This window comes from Mastomys coucha, unplaced genomic scaffold (genome assembly GCF_008632895.1).
Source record: "Mastomys coucha isolate ucsf_1 unplaced genomic scaffold, UCSF_Mcou_1 pScaffold6, whole genome shotgun sequence".
Lineage (NCBI taxonomy): Eukaryota > Metazoa > Chordata > Mammalia > Rodentia > Muridae > Mastomys > Mastomys coucha.
Genome location: NW_022196912.1, coordinates 101,404,610 through 101,423,633, shown reverse-complemented (window position 1 = coordinate 101,423,633; position 19,024 = coordinate 101,404,610). Strand labels below are relative to the sequence as shown.

Below are 19,024 nucleotides of genomic sequence, written 5' to 3'. Positions count from 1 at the left end.
CACCAGGAATCTGCCTCTCTCCATTTCTGTAGTTCTGGAACTGTAAATGCTGCCACTATGCTAACCCCCCCCCCACTTCCACACCCACACCAACCTACACACACACCTCCCACACACACATCTCCACACCCACATTCCACATCATTCAGCCCTTTGGTGTCCTTTGAATTTCAAAGTAACTATAATTTCCCAGGAAGTCACAAAGAGAAGGTAAAAAAACCCACAAAACTGTCCTGCACCCCTTCCTCCTGCCTCCCCCAACTGAATTGTGCACACACAAAAGCATGCTATTGATACCTGACCTGATATATACAAGGGGCAGGATGGCCCTGCCTGAGACTGGTACACAACCAATGCACCCATGCCGGTTCTTTCTGCTGTCTGATCCTGCCCCTTTATCATCAGAAACCCTAAAATACTCACACGTCCACACACAGAGCCTAATCAGCAAGAATTTTGCTCCTGAATATTGCTAGAAAGATCACTACAACAAGCTAATCAATTGTCTCAGCCAGCCACCAGTCCCTAAGGCGTGTCCAGACTCTTCATTGCTGTCATTTAACCCTCAGCAGCCCAAGGTTCTGCAGGGCTTCTTTCTGACAGAGACGATGCTGTTCTGGGAGGAATCCAGCACATGGCCCACCACCTTTCAACTTTCAAAGGCCTTGTCTGTGCTAATGGAAGAAGACACTCTGTAAGGCTTCAGAGAGAAGGGCCTCCCTCTTATGTGCACCCCTGGGACCAGAGAAGGGGCCTGACAGAGTCTAAACTGTCAGAGGAAGCGTGGGGGGTGGGGGAGGGAGACGGGCACTGAGAAAGGAGAGAGGAGACGGCCTGAGAAGGGAGGAGAGAAACGGGTAACAGAGAGGCACCGCTTCAGCAATTAAATCCAACATCAAGCCAGGCAAAACTTCTTCAGTGAAAGAGATAAAGTTCTTGGGGTTAACGAAAAGGTGACTAAGCTGGTTCTCTGTCTCTCTGTCTCTGTTTCTCTGTGTCTGTGTCTCTGTCTCTCTGTGTCTGTGTCTCTGTCTCTCTGTGTCTGTGTCTCTGTCTCTCTGTGTCTGTGTCTCTGTCTCTGTCTCTCTGTGTCTGTGTTTCTGTCTCTCTGTGTCTGTGTCTCTGTCTCTGTCTCTCTGTGTCTCTGTCTCTGTCTCTCTGTGTCTGTGTCTCTGTCTCTGTCTCTCTGTGTCTGTCTCTGTCTCTCCCTGTCTGTATCTCTGTCTCTCTCTGTGTCTCTGTCTCTCTGTGTCTCTCTGTCTCTGTCTCTCTCTGTGTCTCTGTCTCTCTGTGTCTCTCTGTCTCTGTCTCTCTCTGTGTCTCTGCCTCTCTGTCTCTCTGTGTCTGTGTCTCTGTCTCTCTGTCTCTGTCTCTCTCTGTCTGTGTCTCTCTGTGTCGGTGTCTCTGTCTTCCTCTATCTCTGAACTGGGAGGCTCTGAGAGGGAGGGAGCTGGAGCCAGAACCAGGGTCAGTGGATCATGAGCTGCTGTAGTTGTACATATCCAGTGGTTCTCAACCTGTGTGGGGGTCATGACTCCTCTGACAAACATCTGTCTCCAAAAATATTTATAGTACAATTCATAACAGTAGCAAAATTACAGTTATAAAGTTGCAACAAAAATGATCTTATGGTTTGGGCAGAGGTCACCTCTACATGAGGAACTTTATAAAAAGGAGGCTGAGAAGCACTGATCTAGATGGATAATATAGACAGATAAAGCTTCAGTTCACACCTCCTGCGATTAGGCAATAGGACAGGCCCCGTGAGAGAAGAGATTTTGAGATTCCTTTGGATGCATTCATTGAACACTCATTGTATGATGAGCACTGTACTAAGGGCTAGGTACACACAGTCCTGGCACATACAGGACTCTGAGGACTGGAGCATCAAACAATAGGATAACCCTTGTTGAAACCAGAGTGGTACCCACTTGGTGCCAGAATTGATCTGTTAAGGCACTTCTAGCAAGAGAAATGGGGATCACATGTGGCCCTGTGGTCACAGGAGGGCTGGCTTTACCCTGACTTGTAGGCCTTTCTGCATGTGACAACAGAAACTGGCCTTTGAGAATGTGAAGAACAGGACAAGATGCAGGAGGGACTTGAGACCCAAGAATCAAACTTTTCATGGGACTATGAACCAGAGCCCAGAGGCTGGAGAAAAATCAACTTCTGGAGAGTCAGACCTATCCCTGACTGAGCAAGGCTGCCCTCCCCCTCTGCTCTCTCATGGTGACTTAGAACTCCAAGTTCTTTTGAGGTCCAAGGCCTCAGGATACCCTAAGCTCTGCTCCCGGGGTGGGGGTGGGGTCCCCACGGGGTGGGGGAGTCCCCACTGGCGGGATAGCTGCTAACTGTCCTGACTATAAGCTGACAGTGCTGCAGACTCAGGATTCCATTTAACAATGCATCAGGGAGGATAGCAGCCCTTTGGGAATGTAGGCAGTCTGCTCCTTGGGTTAGACCCCAGGATGTACAGAAGCCAGCACACTGAACTGAGAAAAAAAAAAAGTGTATACACTGTTTGGATCCAGGGCTTCCCTGGGAGGTCGTCTTAGATTCTATCCTGAGCAAAGAGTGATAAGTGACCATGAGGGTCCAGCAGTTCTAGAGTCACGCGAGAAAGGGTACTGGCGGTAACGGAGTTCCAGCTGAGGTTCCAAGTCAGCAGAGGTACCTAGGGCATCTCTGATAAGCAGTGGACCAGGCCAACTTGGGAGCGAAGTGTAGACATTCCAGCTCTAAGGATGTGGTCAACCATTCCACTGGAAGTGAATGCAGCAGAGACGGAATGAAAGCCCCAAGAAGAGAAAGACTTGATGGAAAGTTGCTGAGGGTACATGAAGAGCACCCCTTGACTGTGAACGCAAATACACAACTCAGGGGCCACCTCACCTATCAGCAGCCAAGGTTTATTCAGAGGTCACATGGCTCTGCCGTCTCCTTCCTTTACTGGACTCCAGAGAGCCAGCAGACGGAGTCCAGGAAGGAGGCTTGCCTGGGTTTGAACACCTGACCTCAGGTTGACCTTGACATGACTCAACCTTGGCCCAGTTGCTCCTGACTTTCTCTGGCTGGAGATCAGGGAGTTCGCTACCTGTCTGCACCTGGTACAGTAAGCCAGGGAGGCTCAGAGAGCCTGAGGGAGAAATCCAGCAACCAGATCCCAGTGGAGATCCCTGGCACTGGCTGGCATGGTGGCTGCCATTCCAGGGACAGGGACAGGGACAGATGCTGGTCCTCTGTGCTGTCTAGGCAACTAGGAACTCTCTAGACGCTGGCAGATTGAGCTGCATTCCTGTTTCACCTCCAGACTGGAGAAAGATGGACCTGAGGAGCTAGAGCTGCTTAACTCTTCCAAGCCTCAGGAGGACCCAGCAACCCAGTCTGCTGTAGGGTTCTTTTGGAACCCAACATCCAGTCCCCTCCACCCGCAATTCCATCCCGCCTTCCACTTTGAAGAGCCCAGAAGTTCTACAGCTGCCTGGAAATGCTGATGACTTAACTGGTTTAATTTTTTTTTTCCTTCCCAGCAGCCCTGAGGGGTTTTAACTCTTTCCTCCCACAGAAACCCAGCTTTTGGAGTTGAAGGTTTAAACTCTCACTGGGAGACTCATAAATATTCGGAATCACTCTCTCCCTCTCTGTTTGATTAGGAAATGAGCCTTTAACTCAATGTAATCCCCAAGCCATTAACAAAAAAGCCCTCAACAGCTCTACTATTAGAATTTCGCTCCTAACCCGCGGAGGATTGAATTAGATTAACATAACTACCCACAATCTGAGTTTATTTTCTGTGCCAGATAGAAATGTGTTTTCAGGAAAGGCGAGAGGTGGGGGATGGAGGATGGGAAGAAAAAAAAAAAGAGGGAACAGATAATGATATGTAAAACTAGAGATATGAAAGAGATGGACAGAGATGCAATGGAACTTCAGTGATGGGGAGAAAAAGCTATGCCATGGTCTTTGGTTTTAAGTCCCTGCCAGCTGCTGGATTTGTTCATGGGGTATTTGGAGAGACCTCAACTACCTAAATTGTTTGAACCAGGGGAGTGCTTTCTGGCACTTGTCATCCCTTCTTGGAGATTGATGGTCCCGCACCTGAGCCTGCTGCATTCCAAAGCACCTGCTTGTTGGCCCCTCTGTCCCCAATTTGGGAAGAGGTCAGAATGGATTCCTGCATGCTCCGGGGAAGGAGGGCACATGAAACCACAGTGCACACACATAGGAGACCGCTTGTTCACATGCACAGAGATGAGTGGCCATTCCAAGAACGGAGTTAGACTCTGCCCACGTGAAGTCACAGACAGCTCCGTGACCAATTACATTTAAGAAATCAGTTAGGGGGAAGAAATGAGTCTGATGGGTGCTCAGACCACATAAAATTAATGGTTATTGAAGCAGAAACTGAGTAATCAGAGGCTGTATGCAAATGCCCTGAAGTTTTCCCCAACTGCATCCCTCATAGGGAAACCAATGGGGGACAAGCCACACCCTAAACATTCGGACCAATGCCGAGGTCTCAGTTATGATACCTAACCATCCCCCAAGTCCATCCAAACACATCTGCGGGTCAGAGGAAAGGGTGGCTGGTTTCTAAGTATTTCGACAAATGCTCCTCTCTGGATGGTGAACACTAACAAGAGCACAAGACTCCCCCTATTACTTTTAGTCACAAGTCCCCACCAGACAGGCCTCAGAGTGTGTGTGTGAGAGGAGATGGGGTGGGAGAAAGGATTTGCTACTGTACTGAAAGGTTAAAGAAATCCAGACTTTGTTTTAAAAGCCACTGAGCTCAGAAGGTCTGGGAAGTTCAGCTTTACAAACAGTGGACTGCTCAGATTTCTGTGCACAATGTCTCAATCACGAGATTCACAGGAGCCTTAATTAACAACAACCCACAAAATCCCACTCCAGCACAGTGAGGGGAAAGCTTAGCAGGATTGAATTGTCACACAGAGACCTTGGAATAGGAAATAACAATAACCTTACATGGACAATATACCTAGCTTCCCCTTCCCTGGGTTCTTGAGCATCATTTTGATATTAGATTTGAAATAGCGACATTCACTCTTTTTACCCTTCCTTCTTTCATCCTTCCTTCCCTTCCTTGCTGTTTTTTTTTTTCTTTTTTTGAGACAGTGTACTTACAGCACCCTGGTAGCCCTGGCTGTCCTGGAACTCACTCTGTAGACCAGGCTGGCCTCGAACTCACAGAGACCCACTTGCCTCTGCCCTCCCCAATGCTGGGATTAAAGGTGTGCACCACACTAGGCTATCTCCTTTATTCTGAGTTTTTCTACTGGTGACCACATGCAGTTCACCTTCTCCTTTCTTTTTCCTTCTTGATCCCAGCCCTCCCTCCACAAAAGCAAATTAAAGATATTAATAACCCAACATAAAACGCAGGTAGAAATAAGGAGCCAAGAGGAAGGAAAGTTAAAATGGAAATGGGATGGAATGGCCCCTGGAAGCGTATGTGTGCACCCGCATGTTACTTAACTTTCCTCAACGATTTTGCTGACAAACCTATTCTGCTTGTAATCAAAAACAATTCAGGCCGATTTGTTTTGTTTAATGCTTTTAAATTGTAGAGAGGATTGTTTCTTTGTTCAGATACTGTTTTCCTAAACAAATCTAGAAGTAGTCCTTAGCAATATAGCATCTGGTAACCAATGCATAAGTAAATAGAAACTCATTGTAAAAAGAATGAAGTCTATTTAAAAGATTGTACATAGTATACATTAAATACCAACACATAGATTTTTTTTAAAAAAAAGTTTAAGGCCTTCTTTTTCAGAAATGCTATAAAGCCAGTCTCCCCCAAGAGCAGGAATTCTGGAAAATATGACCCATTATCTAGAAACTAAAGTTCCAAGGATCCATGTGACACTCAAGGCAGCTAAGACTCACTCAGGATGAGTGATGGGGGGCGGGGACGGGGGAGGTGGAAGGTGTGTGCTCCACAGCCACTCAATGTGCACTTGCCCACTTTGTGGGGACTGAACCTAGCTTTGACAAAACTGGTAACCTTTTTCCCCCTCAGAGAAGGGTGCAGAGCCCTCTACAACTGGCTCACTGCCTCCTAATACTGTCTCTTCCCAGCCCAAGCTTCCTAACTCCTTCCAGAGTTGAGGAAATGCACGCAGCAATGAAGCCAGCCCCAGGTAGAAACAAAAACAAAACAAAATAAAAACAAAACAAAGCAAAGCAAACAAACAAAAGAATCAGGTTGGCAGCTTTTGTCTCCACTTTGCCAAGTAGAATCAGTCCACCGAACGGAAGGGTGTGTGTATGTGCGTGCCTTTTTCTTGGAGGCTCTGTAAATAAGATAGTTATTGGAGCTGTCATGTCTCTAACGGAACCTGAAAGCTCCCAGGGCGCCCCCTTGTCGTCAGCACCCCTACATCATCACCCTGAGAAGCCAGCCGTCCCCCTTTGTCACCTTCCTCTCTCACCAAATGCTGGAGCTGTCAGCAAATAAAAGTTTTCACGCTGGGAGACATAACCATCCCGCTGAGCTGCGTGCGAACTTTCCTTTGCCCCTTTTGATTGACTTACTTTCTCTCCATGAAAACAAATAAAAACCGGAGGGGACCCACCGATTCCGAATGAGTTTGTGTAACCATCCCATCCAGCCAGGCGGAGACCCTCTGACCTTCCCATGACAGTCTGAGAGAGGCAACATTTACCTCTCAGCCACACAGGCATGGATGCTTTAGTGCCCAGAAACTAGGATGAAAGAGCAGGCGTGGGGAGATATTTTTATCCATTAAAAAGAGAGAGCAAACACACAGGAGAGAGGAGGGTTTGTAGGGAGGACAGAAGGCACAGGGCAGTCTGGGGAGGAGGGAGCAGAGAAGTTAGCTTACTTACATGGTTGGGCTGGCTGGAGGACGGGCTGTGAGGAAAGGTTACCCTCAGGTGTTCCAGCGACTGATGACTCGTTGCTTGGCTCCTCCGACACCAGCTGACAGTCCCCTGTCTGTGTCTCTTTGTGACTAAGGACACAGTACTCCCAACCTATAAATAGATCCCGACTCCGTGATTGATATAACAGGCAGCTGACAGAAAAAAAAATCCCACAACCATAACCAGGTCTCAAGCAAAATAGCAAAAACCTTTGGACTTCCAACTCCACAGAGCCCCATGCCAGCTTCGTAGTCACCTACGGGGCTCGAGAAAGGGGATGTGTCATGTATGGGCAAAGTGGGGAGGACCAGGCTTGGCAAGTACTGTGGGGGCGTGGAAGACAATGGCTTCTTGAGTGGCGTAGCTCACTCGGGTCACACAGAGCTGGTGAGTACCGGTCTGTGGAAAGGGGTGGGGGAGGAGCCTGTAAGAGGTCCTGACCCTATGAAGGAGAGTCCCCTTCTGCACCCCCGCCCCTGGATCCTGAGCCCTGGTCGTCAGGGCCTGTGTAGTCAACATTCTGACTTGGGAAGCATTCGTCAGCTCAAGTGCTTTCCACGAAAGTTTCCATTCCCCCTGCCAGATCAGGAGGCAGGGAGGGTGTGCAGCTCCCCTGGTTTGAGGGCCGGAGGGACTGTGGGGCCAGGCAGAAGGCCCTGGAGGGCAGGGAGAATGTGTAGGTAAGGAGCCCAGGAAGAAGCTGGGCCCAGCTCTGTCTGAAAGCAGAACCCTTGCAAAGGCAGATGCCATTCTCCGTGAAAGAAAGGCCCGTGGTGGGGCCATTGGTGCCTTTTTTTTTTTCCCCCAGAAAGATTTGCTATGAGGCTAGGATCTGCACAGGCTTCCTCCCAGAAATGAGCCTCACTCCTCGGGATACTGGGGTCTTTAAAGAACACCCCCCCCCCTCCAGGTTCTGCATAGTTGACATGGGCTCCCTGGGACAGGTCAGTTCATATCTAGGTGCTAAACAAGGGGATGAAGCTTCCAGAAAATGGTAGCATCATCAGGGAATGGCTTGATCATACAGGGCTATGGGCCTCTGCTTTGGAGTTACATGTACTCAGTTGGGCACAGAGCCATCCATACGCAGCCCCCTTTCAAGGGGGTCGTGGAACCAGCCCTTGCAGGTATAGACAGCACATAAGAAAACCCTTAAAACATCTTTATCTCAACATTTAAAGGCAGAAGTTAATCCATCTCTTCCTGTTAGATCCAATTCTTCCCTCCCTAGGTCAGCGGGAACCACAAGGGTATGTGGTACCCAAGCTATTGAAACCAAAGATCTGTTTAACTTGTAGGCCCTCTCTCAAACATCCTGTTGCAGCCTGCCAGCAGAGCAAATTACCTTCATGAAGGTAAGCACCATGTTTGTCTTACTCACCTTGTGCCCCTGTGTTACCACGGTAACTGATGCATAGCAAAGGCTTCCTGACTGTGGATGTCCCAGTGGACTAAATACATGGATGAATGAGTATTTGAATGAATGCTCCAATGAGTGGCACCCAAGACACTGAGAGTCATTCTTCTGGGATGTCAGAAGTGTGTATTTCATGAGAATGCCCCTGGGAAAGTAGAGAATTAAGGCAGGGACTTGAGGAGAATCAGTCTGATGTGTCCATCATTTATGCATGGTTCTATCCAAGAACAGAGATTCTGGGTACCAGGCTAGGGTGGCTAGTGGCCACCAAGGGCATCCCTCTAACCAGCCTGGCCATATGCAGGGTAGCTTGCAAGGATTGCTGCTAGGGAAGCAGAGAGCCTGCCGAGGTGGGACTTGGGAGAGATCCTTGCTGATGACAGGATTCAGAGGCACTTGCGACACCATTCCTCACTGGGCGCCTTCCTGGGGAAACCCCCTCTTCTGATGCAGACTGAACCTCTCCCTTCATAATCATCTTTCTTTGTATGGTCTCCAGCAGGCTGTCTGGCTTCTCACTGACCCCTCACGGCTTCCTGGCAGAAAGCTGTGTGTGTGTGTGTGTGAGTGTGTGCGTGTGCGTGTGTGTGTGACTGTGTGTGTGTGGTGTACATGCGCATGTTTCTGTCTGTGGCCACAATCCTCCTAGGCTTCCCCAGACCCTCAGAGCAGTGCCTGCTCTGATCTACTGCACAATGAAATAGTTGAACACATATCTCCTAGAAGCATTTGCTTTAGAGAGACCCCCACAAAATCCTGATTTTGACTGTTAACCCCAAGCTGATTTCTGAATTGGTCCAGTCTCAGTCTCAGTTCTAACTGCACCTAGCCTTGGAGATATCCATTTGAGCTATCCCGTGTGGGGGAGGGGCACCCCAGTGGTAACCGACAGAGTTCTTTTGATTGCTTGTCATCATCATGGGAGTCCACTAATCTCTGCTCTCAAGAGACTCACTGTCCCACCTCCACAGGGCACCTACTTCCACAAACCAGCCCATCACCTGACTTCTTTCCTTGTTTGCCTAATACTATGAAATGCAAGTCAAGCAAGCCCCTTACTTCTAGTCCCACCTTCCTCCTTTGCAACTGGAAACCCCAAGTTTAAATTAGCACGAGAATAAAATGACTTGGTCTAAGAGGCTGTGGACAGTGCCTGGACCACGGAAGGTCCTGCATAAATACTCTCTCTGGGCATCTACATCACCCACGGACATCCTGCATCCCTGCCAGATGTGACCCCTGCCCATCTTCACCCCCTCCCTTCTTGCCTTGGTTCTCCTCCATCTAGAAGTAGCACTGGCAGGACAGGTTGATGACAAATGCTCTAGCCCACATAGCCCCTGGCTGGAGGTCAGAGGTCAGGAAGAGAAGACTGGGGACTCTTGGAGTTTCAATGTGTGTCCACCTCTGTACATATACCATGGCACCCCCATATATATATGTCGGTAGATAGATAGATAGATAGATAGATAGATAGATAGATAGATAGATAGATAGATTTTTTAAAAAAATCTCAGGTAATTCAGGTGGCTGGAAAGATATCTCAATCGGTTAAATGCTACCTTTCCTTGCAGACATGATGGCCTGAGTTTAGATCCCCAGAGCCCATGTAAAAGCCAGATGTGATGATGCACAGCTGTAATCCCAGTGACTGACAGGGATAGGTGGATCCTTGGAAGCAGGCCAACTAGTGTGTCCCACGTGGCAAAGTCCCAGGCCAGTGAGAGATCCTGTCTCAAGTGAAAAGTAAGGATGTCTGAGGACACACTGATGGTTGTCCTCTGACCTTCATATGCACACATATCCCCAAGACAGAGAGAGAGAGAGAGAGAGAGAGAGAGAGAGAGAGAGAGAGAATAAAAAATCTACTTTTTATTAGGTGATCGCCATCTTTCTATAACCCAATCACCTACCATGTTCCATTGGAGTAGAGGGTTCTTCTTCAGAAGAGACTTGGCTGAGGTCTTCTCAAGAGATCTCTCCATGGAGTGGTTTGCTTTTAGTGTGCAATACACTTTCATGACAGCACACCATCTTGAAGTATGCACTTGAGTGTGGTAAGTTCATCCACACACTGCACAGTAAGTCCCACTACACATCTCTTTCTAGAATGTTCATAGCACTCCCAAAGGAGCCTCCCTATACTAGACAGGTGCCTCCCTTTCTCCCTGGGTTAGTCTGCAACAGCCACTCCAGGGCAACACCTCAGGTTGGGTGTTTTAAACAAGATAAATCAATTTCTCTTTAACATGTGAATTGGGGGGGGGGGCGGGCTCAGCCTCCAGCAAGATTATCTTCTTTCTGTTTCTGTGCATTTCCCAGCCCAAGAGATTCATACACAAAGAATCATGCAGCATGTGAGCCCTCTCCTAAACTCCTAAGCCCAAGTGGCCATGACCTTATGGCAGCCATGTGTCATGTGTGATTTCTCTGGTCTTCTGTCTCTTGCCATCCCAGTTCTCAGCCATGGCTGGAGTAAGCCTCCATACTTAACATTGAACTACTGTTCAATTGTGGCTGCTTTATGGGGCCCTCTTTGATGCTTCCTCCCCACACACCTGTGGAAAGGGTTACTGCCCTGAATTGATTTGCAAAGTCTAGATAATAAAGTGTTCCAAAATATGTGGCTTAGAACAACAGAAATATATTGACTTTTTGTCTTAAAAGCAAGATGTCCAAGATCACTACAGGGTTGCTTCCTTTTGAGGCCATATTGGTACCTCATGACCTTCCCTGAATTTTAGAAGAGGCCTGTTGGTCATCTTTGGTGTCTTTGGGTTAGAAAGGCAGCTGTATGTCATCATTCATGCGTGCCTCTCTGTTGCTGTGTCTGAATTGCTCCTTCCTGTGAAGACCCTGGTTTTCATCTTAATGTCATCATTTGCAAAGATCTCATTTCCTAAAAATATCATAGCCACAAATATTGGAAGTTGGGATTTCATAGTCTTTTGGGGGACAATTGGGCACACCATGTCGATTTATGGAATAGACAGAGATGTGGAGCCCTGAGGCACAGAGCCGAGAGTGTGTCATCGCAGGGAGAGGACACAGGCAGAGAGAGGGGCACACCCCACCTCCCGGTAGCTCCTTCTGCCTTAGGGATGTGTGGCCGTGTACTGGCTCTGTGCCACCCAACTCCTGCGTCATTAGTTCTGGCACATCAAGGTGACTTTACACTGTTTACAAGAGCCACTGAAGATACAGCCTGTTCCCTGCCCCCGCTGCCTTATCAATTCATTTACCTTTCAGAGTTCCCTGTAGCAGGCTGCCAACCCAGAGGGAGGAGTGGGCCAGGAGCCACAGCCCAGGGAGGGCCCAGGAGCAGTTTATCTGCAAAGACAATCTATCTGCTTGGGGACAGAGTTAAATACAACACAGTGATGCAGCCGTGCCATTAATCATCTGCTGGGACATGGGAGACCGGGAGTGGGCCACAGTGGGCACACTGGCTTCAAACACAAGGACAAGATTTCCTGGGGGAGGGATGCTGCTGGCCTCTTCCTTTCCAGACATCATTACAGACCAGTGGGGGCAGCATGGCATTGTGGGTAAGGGTCAAAAAGTTCCATTCTGGTCACAGCAGGCATGCAAGAAGAATCGAGAAGGGCGGTGGGAATCCTTTCAAAGGGTATCCCGAGAAGAGGGTCCTCTGGGACCCTTGTTGTCACTTGACTCACCAGGACTAACAGTTTGACACAGCTGTCATCCACTGGGGCTCTATGCTTTTCTTCAGGGAAGGGGAAGGCACTAGAACATAAAGTCAAGAGACATAATGTAACTTGGGGCAGAGTCAAGATGTCGGAATGTTCAGGCTTGACCACTCTCTTCCAACTTCTTCCATCACAGCACCACAGAAGACCTGTCTGCTGCCTGCTAGTCAGTCAGCATCCCGAAGGCGAGTCTCCTCATCGGGTGCAACCCCAGACTCCACTCTCCCTCATCCCTTACCCCATTTCTAGTTATTCTTCCCTGCCCAGCTCAAGTGGAGCATCTTCCCTGTCTAATCTCTGCTCTTGGGATCCTAACCCCAGTCCCCACCACCACCACCAAATGCATCTCAGCCCACGATGTTCACCTCAGGCTAAATTGCTAAGTGTATGCTGGCTTTTCAGGTTCACTGTCTCAGGTTGCAAAGACGCAACAGGCATGGAATTGATCGTTCGTGAACCATGGGATCTTTTGTGTACCAAGCTCTCTTGCAGTCACCTGATCTATATTGTCCTGTTGAATCTAACAGTTACCTTGATGAGCTGATAAACAGAGATTCTTCTCTCTGGCTCATAGTCCAGGAAGCCAGCAGGTCAGAGTAGTCAAGTGATTTGCCCTAAGTTGTTGAGTAGGCAAACTTAAGAGACAAGAAGGCCTGCACTGAAGTTGCTGATTAGCCATCTCTACTATAGCCTCCACCCAAGAGGAGGGCATTGTGACACAGCCATGTGGTGCTGTTTAACTAAAGGCGTAGGGCTTCCACCATCACACAGGTAGGTAGAAAGGGGAAGGAGACAAGAATACAGGCTTGGTGGAATGAATGAGCCCCGAGTGTTGTCTCTGGGCCCTCAGGTCACTTCCAGAGGTTTGTACCTTTTACTCTGGTGGGTAGAGCAAGAACTTAGAACTCAGAGACTTCTAAGAGATTCCTCACTGTTGGATGGAATCCAGAGGGGACAGTCAGGGTCCCCCAGCCTCCTTTCCAGAATAGGGTTTAACATAAAAGTGGAGGAGGAGGGGAGGCAGGAGAGAAAGGATGGAGGGTGTGGAAAGCCCGGAGCTCAAGCTGGCTAGAGACCCTGGCATCCAGTCCCAGCTTTGCATCTTGTTTCTCTGTGAACTGAGGAGAGGGGTACTATGCTCCATGCTCCATAGCCTGCTCTGTAAAACGGGAAGGCTGAAGACACTTCTGCAGTTCTGGAATATTCTGCTATTCTAAAAAGTGTCATGGGGGTCATTCATTTACGTGAGTCAAAACCAGCAGAAGCTGGCTGTAGCTACCTGAATGGGACACGAAGAGGACTGACATGACCTGGGTGGTCTTTGAAAATAGAACCTTGTAGGTAAATTCTTTGTGGCACAGACACAGGATGAAGGAATGAACACTCAGCTGCTTAACCCTGCTTGCTCTTCCCTAAAGCAAAGGCCTTGGGAAGACTCTAATTGGCTCAGCCTGGGTCATGTGACCACCCTGCAGGTGAGGAAGCTGACCGCCCACCAAGACTACAATGGGAGAGGTTACTCCCAAGGAGGGAAGTACACAGAACAAGCTAAGACGCACTGCTAAGAGTCAAACCTTACAAGTAAAAATTGTCCAGGACTCTTAGGAATATGGATTTTCTATATCCAAAAAGAAATCTGTGGGAGATCATGAGCCTTTTGGGGAGGCAAGATTAATGGCGACCCTCTTCTCCTATCTCAGATTAATTACTGCTCTTCTGCCTGCCCCCAGCTAGCTGCACCATCTGGGCCCTGCTTCTTGCCCCGCCAGGACTCTCCTTCCTTCTTTCTGTCATCAATCCTCCCACAGCTCCTTCCACTGAGCACATCAAACACTTTAGTCTCCTCTGTGCTAAATCAGAACAAAGCAATTGCCTCCTGTGGGGCCTCCTCAGCCTTCCTTTCCTGGTACACGGTCTGCTGGACCTTCAGAGCTGTATAGAAGTTTTCCTTCTGTGTCATCAGGCTGGGAGTCCTACTACTGCGTTTGACTCAATGCACTAAAACCCAGACTTGCCTTCTCCTTCCAAGATCTACTCTCTTCCCTCCCTGTTCCTTGGTTACCAAAGCACCATCATCCCCACCATCCCCCAACAGAAGTGTCATCTTCTCCCTCCAATCCTAACCCTAAACTTAACCATCTCACCAGCCAACAGTAGGATACCGTCAACTTGAATCTAGTCTCCCAGGCCCAGGCCTTGGTCTGGCTTTAACTCAAGCTCTTACCAGCTTTTACTTGGACCACGTGGACAATCTTCTTGTTGGTTACTCTGACCTAAGTCTCTGCCAAACCACTCTGTACATGCACCAGGTATGTCGTGTTTGGGTTTCTGTGACGATGAAGACACAAGATGGCATCTGCACCCTTACTGGTTGTCCCAGCACACAGGCAGTATTGCTAACTATGGGACAGTGCTGCAGAGCAGAACACTCTAGAACACAATCCTCTTAAAAAACAAAAAAACAACAAAAACAACTTTATCCCACACTGAGCAGCAACTCTGTGTTGTCCCTACCCCTAGCCCCTGACGAGAAGCATTCCAGTGTTTCCATGAATACGACTTCAGGTGCATCGGTCAGGTGGGCCATGCATGGTTTGTCTTTCTGTCAGTGGCTTACTTCACATCCCATAATGTCTTCCAGATTCTTCCACAGATTGTCACCCGTGACAGGACCTCCTTTTAAGGTTGAGTAACATTTCCTTGTGTGTGTGATACATTTTCTTTATCCTTTCAGCTGCTGAGGAAAGAATTGAGATTGTTCTCATAGCTTGGTTCTTATGACATATACAATAAGCTGTACTTATCTTTTTGAGACTCTGATGTGTGTGTATTATATCCAAATATGATATGTAGCCACCACAAACACACACACACACACACACACACACACACACACACACACGCTCACTTGCATGCACACATGCACGTTTGCACACACATCTCCAAACACGGGCATATTACAGTGTGTGGTAATTCTCTTTTTTAACTTTGAGGAAGTATTGTGTTTTCCACAGTTGTGTAACTTTTCACTCTTACCAATAACACACAACAGTTCTAATTTATCTGCATGCTCACCAACACTTGGTTTTTTTTCTGGGGGTGGGGGGAGTTGTTGTTGTTGTTATTCATTGTAGCAGTTGCCACTCTTCCAAATATGAGACGGTGACCCCATTGAGGCTTTTATTTGCGTTTCTCTGATGGGGGAGTCCAGCACCTTTCCATATGTCCACTGACTCTATGTGTATCTTCTCTGGAGAAATCTTGTTTTAAGCCCCCTACCTCCTCTCCCCTCTCCCCTTCCACTGTGTGGTTCAAGTTAGCTTTCTAAGCAAGTTCCCCTGCTCCTGACTCCGCAGTGCTGGGATTACAGGCTGTCCCATCTTGTCAGCCTTATTGGCATGTGGATCTACTGGGTGTATGAATGAGTGTGCATGTGCAGGTCAACATCAAATGTCTTTCTCAGTCACTCTCCACCTTATTTTTTGAGACAGAGTCTCTCATTGACTTGGCTGCTGGGAAATCCTCCACTCTCTGCTGGGACTGTAGTCATGTGCCACCACACCTGCCTTTTATGTGGCTCTAGAGTTCCAAACTCAGGTCCTCTTGCTCTTACAGCAAGCCCTTTATGAACTGAGCCAGCTCCCAGTCCTGGCTTATGGGTTTTGACCAGGCTGGTCAGCCTTGGCTTCAGAGTTCGGGAATTCCTCATGTGTTTTTGTTATCAATGCCTTGCCTGGCATCTGCCAGATTCACCGATGCACTCTCACACTCTGCGGGGAGCCTTCTCATCCTGCTGCTTCCAACAATGCACAGGAGCTTATTTTGGTGCAGCCTCATCTCAGTTTGCTTTTATAGCTGGTCCATTTGGTGTCAGATCCAACACAGACTGGGGCTCTCCCTGATGGTCTCGTCTAGGACTTTAACACTTACAGGCCAGTGTATCTACCAGATCCACTTAAGTTAATTCTTGGATATGGAATAAGGTAGAGCTCACCATCTCTGCACATGGATATACATCTTCCCAATTCCTTTCGTTGCAGAGACCATCCTTTCCCTCCTGTATATTCTTCTATCTTGTCACAGACCGTCTGCTCCAAAATGCATGATTTTATTGTCAAGTAAGTAGATCAGGGGTCAGGGGTCTGTTCTGAGCTCTGTATTCTAGTCCATCTCGTCATATTTTCTTTTAAATACCAGAGATGCCCTATGCTATCTGCCTCCTTACCTCTCTTTCCAAACACCTATAGGGCTGGCTGGCATACTCTACTCCCATCACATAGTTGTATAAGTATCTGTTCACATCTTAAGATGTAACTCCTGGAGAAGGAGCACTTGCTTTTTCATGTTTGTATCCTACAACCAACCAGTGTCTATCCAGATTCTTGGCATTCACAAGGTAATCTCTATATGTTCACTGGATGGGTGGGTGGATGGATGGATGGATGGATGGATGGATGGATGGATGCCAATGAGTTAGGCAACATAGTGTCAAAGGATGGAGAGGTTGGAACACAGTGGACCAAAGGGCTCAGGATGGAAATGTTACACCTTGCATGACTGCAGGAGGCAGCCTGCATGCGACTCCAGTCATGTGACTGGAGGTCCCTGTGAACTTTGCAGACTAGTGCAAATCACATCTTAGGTAGGTGTAGGTAGCAGCTTTATAAAAGGATCTGGCTTAGGAACTATAGACTACCAGTTAGCTCGTGAGTGGGACAAGGCTTTTGGGCTGAGGAAGACAGGTGAGGATTATAAAATGAGCTGGAGCAGGCTTGGCCAGCTTCCTTGACTTCTGAGCATGTAGTCTTCTCCTGGCTGGCCGGCCCTGCCGTGTATGGCAGAGCTGAAATCCAGTTATTTTCAGCTTTCCTCCTAGCTAGAAGTTTCCACTTGTCCCAGTTAGACAACTTGATTTAAGGGAGAGATTACTGGGGAGAAGGGGATGGATATGGGGCAGCTGGAAGCAGGGTGGGGGGAGATGAAGTGAGCCCTCTTGCAACCACAGTGGAGAAGTTCGAAGAAGGAAAGCCAGCATGCCCAGGCCAGTGGGATGAGAATGAAATACGGTGGGTCCTGGTACTCCTGAGGGCTGCAGAACTGAGAACCAGCCCCCAAAGCAGCCTCCAGTCTTTGGGGAAGATGTTTGCTTTAGTGATCAAGTTTCTCCCTCCTTTGCAAACATTTTTTTTTTCCAAGCCGGTAATCAGCTACTGAAAACAGCACTTATTCTCAGATATTCATCATTAGACAAGTGGAGTTTTTGTTGGTTTTGTAGCCTACTAAAACTGCTTAGGCTGTTGAACATTCCACATTCAAAAGTTTTGTAGGGTGGTGGATAATGGGGTAGCTTCAATGTTTATTTTAAAATAAATAAAATAAGTTCTTGACTTTTAAAAAAAAGTTTCTCCCTCTTTTTTGTTATTTTCCTGCTGCTTGCATTTCAAATCATGATATCTGGACACCCTCAATAAATGCTGCCTGTGACGTCACAAGCTGAGAGTCAGACAATGAATGCACACTGGGTAAAAACCAAGAGCTTCATGGCCGGAGAATCTCTACAATGCACACACCGGGTCAGGTGTGGTGGCACTCAGGAGACTGAGGCAGGAGGATGTCAAATGTGAGACCAGCCTGGGCTACACAGCCAGATTAACTGGAAAAAATGTCAATCCCACTAATTCTATGACTTCAATGAGCCCATTTCTGAGTCAGGTATAAGAACCTGATATTGTCGAGGGCAGGCAGAGTCCATGCCCCACCCAGTGATCCTACAACTTGAGTCATAGTAGCTCCCAGGGAGAGGAATATGGGCAAAGAAGCAGGCAACTGCAGTGAATCAGGGTTCCCCTTCCGGAGAGCATTTGGATGCAGCCTCTTCGGGGACACCTCTGTCCCCAAGCCCCTATGAGATGCACACGTCATGTTTATGTAAACTAATCTCATTGTACAGACCAGAGAACAGGATCCCTTCTGCTCCTACCACACGCCAGCAGCAGAGCACAGCCAGGGTATGAAACCAGCTGATCTGGCTCATGGGCCACTTTCTCCTCAATCTCTCCATTGAAAGAAGGAGCTGGAGAGATTTGAATCAGTGTCCCTCACCCCGCTCCCTAGCAAGAGGCTGCTTTTATTTGATTGACGTCCTGATGCCATGCAGCAGACTCTGTGAATCCACTCCACCAACCCTCCCCAGGGATTGCCAGGTATTTGCACTCCTCATAGATTCAGGGGTGCTTAAAAGCCACACAACCAGCCTGCAGGTCTCCCCAAGTCCAGTCTTGCTAATTCAGGCAAGTGGGAGCCTATTGGGAAAGCCAAGAAATACCTTTTCCTATTCCTATCCCTTCCAGTAAATCAGTGTGAATGCTAATGGTAGCCAAATGAGGCTCTTGCTGCGTCTGGTGTGAATGGATAAATAAAACTAATTTAATTAGCATATCCTTGTATACAAATATCTCCCCTTAATTCTCTGGAAAGCTCGTTGTTTGAAGGTTAGACATCCATCCACGCATCTGACAGGCCTAGAGAAGCACCGTGCCCCACTATGTGCCTCTCTGCTAGAAGCCGAGGACAAAAGCATGAACAAGGCTCATATGATTTGCTGGAAGGAGCTGCAGAGCAACAGATGCACAGACGCCAACAAATGATGATGCCATGTGTGTGCTTCCTACAAGCATGCTAGAGGGGTGCTGGGGACCCTCAGAGGGTAAGAGCAGTTGCTTGCTGCACAAGCCTGAGGACCTGAATTCAGATTCCCAGAACCCACATAAAAAGCCACATGTGTGGCTCCTGATACCAATGCTGTGAAGAGCAGAGGCGGTCCCAGAGGAGTAAGAAGAGTAACATAACAGGACAGCTGCCAGCCTCTTGTGGCTTCCATTCATGTACACAGATGCATGTAGCACATACTAACACACACACACACACACACACACACACACACACACATACACACGCACAGATTTCTAAGCAAGCACAATTATAG

At 48.1% G+C, this 19,024-nt stretch overlaps 1 protein-coding gene across 2 annotated transcripts in view; it reads right to left on the bottom strand.

Moving 5' to 3' along the window:
* Window positions 1–12,685, bottom strand: part of Esrrb (estrogen related receptor beta) — a 168,147-nt gene extending 155,462 nt beyond the window's left edge. Inside the window, exons 1-5 of one of the 2 annotated variants that reach the window (XM_031356916.1) lie at window positions 12,571–12,685; window positions 11,572–12,076; window positions 9,892–10,059; window positions 8,294–8,474; window positions 6,877–7,023 (exon numbers count right to left, since the gene is read on the bottom strand). In XM_031356916.1, the coding sequence (XP_031212776.1) occupies window positions 6,877–6,878 (2 nt within the window). In that variant the 5' untranslated portion in view covers window positions 6,879–7,023; window positions 8,294–8,474; window positions 9,892–10,059; window positions 11,572–12,076; window positions 12,571–12,685. Of the gene's footprint in view, window positions 1–6,876; window positions 7,024–8,293; window positions 8,475–9,891; window positions 10,060–11,571; window positions 12,077–12,570 lie in introns of those variants that run through there. The other variant, XM_031356917.1, reaches the window with a different exon arrangement.
* Between the last annotated feature and the right edge of the window lie 6,339 nt (window positions 12,686–19,024).